Source organism: Thamnophis elegans, chromosome 2, assembly GCF_009769535.1.
Source record: "Thamnophis elegans isolate rThaEle1 chromosome 2, rThaEle1.pri, whole genome shotgun sequence".
Lineage (NCBI taxonomy): Eukaryota > Metazoa > Chordata > Lepidosauria > Squamata > Colubridae > Thamnophis > Thamnophis elegans.
This window is the reverse complement of record NC_045542.1, coordinates 39,160,739-39,169,572: the sequence shown is the minus strand read 5'-3', so window position 1 is coordinate 39,169,572 and position 8,834 is coordinate 39,160,739. Positions and strand designations below refer to the sequence as shown.

Genomic DNA, 8,834 nt, shown 5'->3' with positions numbered 1-8,834 from the left:
AAAAAAAAATTTGTTGCTCCATATAAATTTTTTAATCAATCCCCCCACCCCGGGTCAATGGTGTCCCTCTTTACCAATCTGAAAATTTGGTCACCTTATCGTATAGTCCAAAGTCCTGCTTCCAGAATCAGAGCCAATTTGTGCAAAATTAGCTAATCAAATGGTTTAAAAAATAGCAAATCCAATCAATATACCTGATCATTCTCTTCAGATCTAGAATATAGAGGTTGCATGGAGCTTTAGACCTAATGTTTCCTGGGAATACTTCAATTCTTAACTATTCCAAGATGTTTAAGAATAGAGGTTGATTTAAATATCTTAAAAGACTTACTTTAAGATATTTAAATCAATCGCTATTTTTAAACATCTTGGGTTTCGAGCTTAAATGCATGAGCCGGCAAAATGATCTGTTTCTCCATGATTTCAGTCACATTAAGGCACTTGTACATTTATTTTCACCCTGATAACTGCTTCCAGCTGTCCATAAAAGTTAATACATTCATTTGCAGTTTATATACCTTCACAGAATTTCATTTGTGTTGACTTTGGAGTTTCTAAAAAAAATCTCTTTAGAATCTGAAGTGAGCCTAACTCTACCGCCCCACCAACCCACCCCCCTCACACACCAAGTAGAAACCAGAACGAATAGGTTTTATTAATTTGAAAAATATAAAAATTTTAATAAAGGCTACATCTCTTAATTACAATAATTATTGTACCAAGTATTTTTTTCTTTAAATGAAACTCTTTATAATGCATAATTTACAGTTTAAGTAAAACAAACATGGCAAAAGTCATAAAGTACAAGAGTTGTAGTAAAAAGGCATAAAATATACTATACATAAATCCCTTAAACAACAAAGGGAGAGTATGGACCCTGAACACAGGGCAAAACATGGCATATTAATACCATGCAGGCACAGGTACTGTACTGATTGAAGTGTGGTTTTTTTCCCCTTAAAAACACACACACATTAGAGAGCCTCTATTAACAGTATTTTCCCCATCCCATTTTTTACACTATACACATCATGTTGTACAAACAAAATGTAACATTGTCAGAAAATGCACGTATTAAACACACATACACAAACACACAAAGTTGAAGTTAAATGTATTTCTAGATAAGGAGATGGCGTTTCTTTGTTCCAGTGCATACAATCAAGACAGAGGAGAATTGTTCTGCATATTTCAGCCAACATCCAAGACACACATACACAACACATACATACTGTGGCAGCTTGAGTTGAAACAGCTCTTCCGGACATAGTCTCGGAAGCCAGCTAGCTCATCCACCATTCATGGTCCAGGAGCCAACTGAAAGAGGCTTAGATATCCAAGGATATAAAAGCTGGAAGCTTTCCAGCCACCGATTGATTGATTTTGTAATATTTCTGGGGAACAACTACCGCCACAATGATGGTGCATCCAAAATTGTATTTTAACCCTGCAGGAACTTCAAGCTGTTCACAGTTGCTACAAGACACCAATGCATAGTTTCCATGCCCTTGAGTGGTGGTTACAGTTAAGAAGGGGCATCCCATTGCACAGTCTGACCTTTTAATTATAGCTGTAATGCTGAAAGTGCCATTAAAGAGGTGTTTTTTTTTAATAAAAAGCACAGTCCAAATTTGGTGACTATCCCACTGTTAGCTGTAGAGGCGTAAGCTGGGTGATTTCATATACTGTCTTCTCTTTCTGTGGTTCTGATCTTAGGGACTACTTTTCTGAAGCAGGCATCAGAAACAATATCAAAAAAGAAAGCTATGCCGGTGCTTATTGATACCAAGGATAACTGACAAGGCCCCAACATTGTTATTATTACCTACAACTTGTAATTATTGTTGTTACAGTTACCCCATCAGAACACCCTTAGCACTGGAGTGTGTACAATTTCTCCATCCTACAGTTTGTAATTAGCCATCAGATGTGGACACCTGCAGTCTGTCCCCTCTCCTGCACACAATCTTTACATTTATTTTACTGCCACCCTTCGGAATCCGGTTTTCCCATTTTCCTTTTTTGGGACTCATCCCAAAAGCAGTAGTGCCTTTCCCATAGCGCCTCCCATTAGAACCATGGTGAGCTTCAAACTGTATAAGCATTCAAATTGTCCAATCAGGGGACCGCCAATTAAATTGGGACTCCGGTTTCTAGAGTTTCCAAGCCACCAACTCTTTTGCTATGTTGGCTTCTGGAATTCTGGAAATTTTGGTAATCTCAGAGGAGGGAATGGTTACTCTGCAGCATGATTAAATCCAAAATAGGAATGGGGAAAAGACGGTGAGGGAAAGAGCATGAAGATCTACGAAGTGCTCCTGATCTCCCAGAGCAGTGGTTCTCAATCTTTTCTTCACCAAGGACCCCTTTTGTGGCCATGAACCACCAAGACTTTAAAACTCAAGTTTTAAATCGTAACATTTCTTCAAGCCTTCACAGAGTCCCCTGGGACGACTTCGTAGCCCTCCAGGGATCTGTGGGCCACAGATTGAGAACCACTGTCCTAGAGATTGTTTTAGGCAATTGGGAATGTTTTCCGGGCACAAAAACTGGAGCATCGTTGATCAAAATATCCTTCTCTGTAGAATGGGCTTATCTTTTCCTTTCTCATCCTCTTTCCACAGAAATTAAACCACTGAAGATTGTACAATTCCAGTTAGTCTTCTAAGGTGGCAGAAACAAATGCTCATTTCAGTAAAGGACACATTTAGTTAGATAGTGGAAACAATGTAAAAAATAAAATATAAAACACCTCTTTTTCTTTACATCACATCCCCTCTTTTCTCCATCTTTTAAAGCAGCATATCCATAAAATGGATTTAAAGGGGAAAAAAACCCCTAGAATGTTCAATAAATATCAATAAGGATTATTATAAGGTAAGCTATTTACAGTTTCTAAATCATTAAGTACAGGATCGTTAGGAAGCCATATATTTCTATATGCAAGTCTCTCAGAACATCATCTGCATCTTCAAATCACCTAGAGCGACCATATTTTTAATAAATAGTTCAGAGTTGTTAGCATCTTGGCATCCAGCTCAATAGACACATTTTATTTTTCTTCTTCTTTTTTTGCTAAGGCTGGTTTGGCAAAGTCTTCATAGACCTCAGTGTGTGTGTGTGTTTTTTTTTTGTTGCTTCTTCATGGGTTCAAACCTTCCTTCAAAAACTTTGCTCGGTGGTTTTACGTCCAAAGGTCAGCATCCGTAGCTTATATCTTCTTAAATATGCTCACACAGGCTCTGTCACTCAGAACCAGTCAATCAGAACCAGTCAATCAATCCTCTCAACTTTTCCGAGAATTCTGCCTTCGTACATTGGCAGAATGGCATCATCGTCCCAGATTTCTTCAAAGACCGCCCCACAGTCAAACTCGTCACTTGCTTTTTTGAAGTAATACCTGAAATCAATAAGACCAACATAGGCAAAATAAGTGGAGTATATTTTGGAATCAATATATTTTTCATTGCAGCAAAAAACATCCAACATTCCATATCTGGATTCCAAAAGGCAATTCAGTTTCCTTCCCTACTTCCAAATTCATATATTTCCAGATAGAGCAAACCAAGAAACAAAAACAAAACCACGATCTAATTTGGTATCCTGCGCATTTATGATTAGATCAGGCAGCTAAATCAAAGCAATTAAAGAAATTCCTCCAAGCAGGTGATACTTAATGGCATATGAATATAGTCCATTGTTAGGTTTGTTTTTGTCTGAATATGTGACTGGATCTTGGCTTCTTTTGGTTTGTATTGGATTTTTATGGTAATATATTTTGAGCTGCCCAAGCTCAGCTGAGTCATGCAGTGTCCAAATTGAATCAAATAAATGAATTATTAAATAAATAGCTGTTACCCATCATCTATCATTTGGAGCCGGAATAACTTACATCGTCCAGAGGTGAAAAGGTAGCACTTAATATCTCTATCCAATGATACGGGACTAAGGGACTAATATTTACAGGGGGTTTGTACAGAATGGGGGGCACCCAAGGTCAGATTTGAGGGGAGGGGGGAAGTCATTGATTATTACTTTTTTGTCTTCTACATTCAAAGGACTTTGAACCAATAGAGGTGATGATACAGTATCTTAGTAATTACTTGTGATTGCTTTTGGTATACTTTAAAATTTAAAATAAATATTACTTTGAATGGTAATGTCTTAGTTACAGCTTTAACTATGCATATAGTTTACAGCAAAGGCAAATGTTTAAAAGCATACATTATAGCAAACGTGGGCATTTTATAGCTCTCAGGCTACATCCAGCCCTTTCACTGTCCCTGTTCAGCCATGTGAGGTTAAAAGGAAATAAAAAATCAAATAAGAAATTAAGTAAGTGTATGCCATGCATGCAATACAAACGCATTGGTTTTATTTTGAAGGCGATTGTTAATTTTTTTTTAAAATTACTATGTGCGTGTGTTTGTGCCTATGCACCTTCACAGTCCTATTGATTTGGCCCTACACTAGAATGCTAGCTTTTCATGCAATCCTTTTGGAAAACTAATGGCCTGCTCCAAGAAATCACCCTTGAGTACTGGTGCTAATTGTAATGCAAAGCCATTGCAAATGTCCATGGACCCTTAATGCTGCTGAAAGCTTCTGGAGGCAGGGGTGGATAACTGCACAATAAATAGCTGCTCACATTACCCAAATTTCATCCACTAAAATGATTATGGCACTGATTTATGGTCTACTTTGTCCTGCGCCTAGTAAATTTATCTTTGATGTATGGTGTAATAAGCACATCGGAATAAAGCTTGTGAACCTGAGCAGCCATCACCACTGGGGGTCCGCGAGAAAATTTTGGTGGTCCGCAAAAAAACTATTTTCATTTTTCATGTTGCACTAAATATTATTTATCTTTTTAAAAAATCGTACTAGTAGTTCGTGGGATTTAAAATTATGAATTTAGTGGTCCCTGAGATCCGAAAGGCTGGTGACCCCTGAACCAGAGCATGGTTGATCACCCCCATGTGTTGGAGACATTGGCAAGGATGATAGCAGAGTGCTGGATCGCCTAATTGTCAGTCACTCGAGCCCTCCCAGAAGCTGCTGACAAAGCTTGAAGCAGAGTTATCATTTTGCAGGTTTTAAAATACCCTGTTCTTTCAAAACACTACCACCGTGTTTATTGTCCCTTCTCAGACTCAAAGTCTGGAACAAATGATCCAATACAGTCTTCTCTTATTTTGGCATCATCCGAATCTATGGGCCTCAACCTCTAGACTTATCAGTCATATCCAATCTGGGATTTAAATTTCATACCTCGGGAGGTTGGAGAAGGCTAATTTAGGATACATTTATATGGAAATATAAACAGCAGGGCACATATTATGAAGCACTACTGCAGCAGAGGTGGGTTCCTACCAGTTTGGACCAATTCAGCCAAACTGGTAGTGATTTGGCGGGCTGGGTCACTGGAACCGGCAGTGACCCAGGCCTGTCTCGCTCCCAAATTGGTTCTCCTATGGAGCCGCCATCTTGATTGCATGTGCAGAACAATTATAACTGCACAAACTTATTTTTTCTCTTTTTTTAACGTTTTGCACACGCACAAACCTAGTTTTGTGCAAATGCGCACAAAAAATTTTTTTGCACACCCCAAACTGGCAGTAATGCCAAGAGCAACCCACCCCTGTACTGCAGGGGTGTCAAACTGGCGTTGTCACAGCGGTGTCATGTGACATACTGTGACCTTCCCCCCCTTCGCTAAACCAGGCATGGGCATGGCCAACATGTGACACATCCAGCCTGTGGGCCATGAGTTTGACAGCCCAGCCCTACAGTAAAAAGAAGTCAGAACCTTCCCAGATGTTACTGAGACAAAAAAGGCAAGAAGCCCACACAATCAAGAGAAAGGGTTGCTGGGAGTTGTAGTCCAGCAATATCCGAATTATCCCTTTTCTTGCTTATGGGGAGACTTAACACAGAAGAGCACTTTTTTTTTTTAATTTCAAGGTGTCTGCAACAGGACCTTGACTCTCAAAGAATCAATCAGCCCTTCCATTAGGAAATGACTTCAATTTTCTGATTAATATCAATTGCAGACTTGCCATTTATCATCTGTGAATCAAGTATGACTAATTTTCATTTGTCTACCACCTCTGCTTAATGGGCAGCCCCCACAAGAATAATTCCCTACAGCAGCAAACCAGCTCCTGGACTACGAGAAATATCATGGACAAGCAGCAGCTAAGAAAAAGTTCTTTGGAAAAGAGAGAGAGAAAGTGAGAGAGAGAGAAAGAGGGAGGGAGGGAGGGAGAAGTACTCTGAATGGATCAGTAAATTAAAAAAGAAAGTGGTGGGGGGACACCCTTTGAAGTCATTCATAGGTATTGGCAGAAGGAGCAGAGTTTTTCTCCGCCAAGCATTTGATTTAAGGAAACAAAAATCTAAAACAAAACCAATTATTAATCTGTTCCTTAGAGCATCGCTCCTGCCGTTTAGAATCTTTCATTATAGTGCAAATACTTTTCATTTCCTTTTTGTTGCTCTTGGGAAACCATTCAAGCCTCTGCCTGAAACAAGAGACCAATGCAGAATCCCCACTTTCAAAGCCACAGAGAGGTTGCCGCATTCATGCGCCCGATATTTCTTAGGAGCCCTTACTTACATAATGAGCAATCTTGGCTTGGGCGGGCAATATTTGACACCGAAAGGTCACGCAGCAGTGTCCCGCTCTCCCTTTCTTTGGCTTGGGAGCATAGATCACGAAGCCAGGGCTCACCCAGACAAAAAAAGGCACCCCTTCCCCTCTTGTGTCAAACAGTAAGGACCCCTCTATTATCCTGAATTAGACCGTTCAGCTTCTTGATTAAAGGTTCCTTTTATCCTCCCGTCCAACTTACTGCCTCCTTCTCAGGCTGCTTAATTGCATATGCACCAAATGAAGGCCTTCCATTCAGAGAGTTAGCATTTCGGGAGCCTGCTTGTCTACTACCACATACACAGACAAGACACATGGCCCTCAGTGCTCCCAGGCTGGGCTGTCATCTTCCCTGAGCTGTCATCCTTCCCATCATCAGCAAGGGAGCTTTCTCTCCAGGTAGACATCCAAAGGAAGAAAACAAACACTGCCGAACCCAAAGAATGAGTAGATGGATTGATCAATCGGCCGATAGACGTTACCACGGATAGTTTTATGGGCCATCCTAGAGGATGGAGAAGACACTTTGAATGTCTTCTTTGTGAAGAAGCTCCCTTCTTTTGGAATGGAGCTCAGGAACTTTGGATGGAGAGGGAAGACCACTGACTGTACCAACATTTTATGAGGTTTGGATTATAAAGATAAGGGCAGTCCTTGACGTATGACCACAATTGAACCCCAAATTTCTGTTGCTAAGCAAGGCCGTTGTGAAGTGAGTTTGACCCATTTTATGGCCTTTCTTGTCACAGTTGTCAAGTGAGTCACTGCAGTAACAAAGTTGTTGAGTGAATCTGGCTTCCCCATGGACTTTACTTGTCAGAAGGTCACAAAAGGTGATCACATGATCCCGAGACACTGCAAACTTCATAAATACAAGCCAGTTGCCAAGTAGTCAAATTTTGATCATGGGGATGCTACCGTGAGAGAAAATGTGGGGGGAAAAAACATCCATAAATCACTAAATGTCAAATGGAGATTCTCAGTCATCCAGGTCATGGTTGTCCCACAAGTGCTGTTTCAAGAGGCAACTGGACTTCCTGGTGGTTTTTTTTTTCTTTGAAGACATTTTGCTTCTCATCCAAGAAGCTTCTTCAGCTCTGAATTCAGCTCTTCTTCAGAGCTGAAGAAGCTTCTTGGATGAGAAGCGAAACGTCTTCCAAGAAAAAACCAGAAAGTCCAGTTGCCTCTGGAAAAAAAAACCACCTTTGGGATGTTCATAAACCACTTTTTTCATTGCTGTCATAACTTTGAAGAGTCACAAAAATGGATGGCTGTAAAACTGAGGACTCTCTGTAGTATGAGACTCAACGAGGAAACTATTTAGTCCTTTTTTCCTCCCCTTTCGCTACTTCCAGATGATCCCAGGAATGTAACCAAATCCATTCATTTCAGTTAAGCCAGGACTGTCCCTCTGCAGAGCCCCCTTTCCTGACCCCAAACTGAAGTACAATGAGACTTCCTTCTAGAAATCCCGCAAGCCAACAGGCGGGGGAGGGGAAGGCGGGAGGAAAGCCTTTGAATGAGGCACAAAAAGGACTTTTGCTCAGTTTTATCTCCTCCCTTCCAAGAGGATAAACAGCTGTAGCAATAACTTCCCCCTTGATCTCAGGCCCTGGCAGCGTTGACAAAATTCTTTGTTTGAACACCACATTTTATTTTCTTGGGGGCAGAAGGGGGGGAACAAGACACAGTGTGATGTTTTCCATAACTGCAAGTTAATTTCTCACAGAGAAGGGCAAAAGGAGGGAGGGAATCCAGACCAAATATCTTTCCCTTCAATATCTCTCCCTCGCAATCTCTCAAAACCCATCGGGAGGTCCCGGTTCGCTCCCTGAAGTGGACTTCCCATTGAAAGGCCACTTTTGAAGCAACCTCTACTTCTCCCCTCCACCCCTATCCTAACTCCTACCCGTCCCTCACCCATTCCTCCTTTCTCCTGTATCTGGCAACCTTACAGGCTGTAAAGCTGGGTTTCCTCCCTTTGCTCTTGCTGTGATACCCCTACCTACCCCGCTCAGACTGTGTGAGTATGAGCGTGTACACAAATGTGTGAGAGTACAGGGGACAAACCTGAACTCTATTCTTTCTCTTTAAGCCGCATGGGTGCCCTAAATCTGCCCCACAGAGCACCCTGTGCTGACTGAAAGCACCCAACAACAACAACAGCAGCAAAACAAAAAAA

General features: G+C 40.9%; 1 protein-coding gene across 3 annotated transcripts in view; it reads right to left on the bottom strand.

Annotated features, from left to right (window-relative positions):
- Positions 1-1,614: 1,614 nt before the first annotated feature.
- AXIN2 (axin 2) overlaps positions 1,615-8,834 on the bottom strand; it is a 55,169-nt gene continuing 47,949 nt past the window's right edge. For all 3 annotated transcript variants that reach the window (XM_032210039.1, XM_032210041.1, XM_032210040.1), the window contains exon 11: positions 1,615-3,400. In XM_032210039.1, coding sequence (XP_032065930.1) covers positions 3,274-3,400 — 127 coding nt within the window. In that variant the 3' untranslated portion in view covers positions 1,615-3,273. The remainder of the gene's footprint in view (positions 3,401-8,834) is intronic.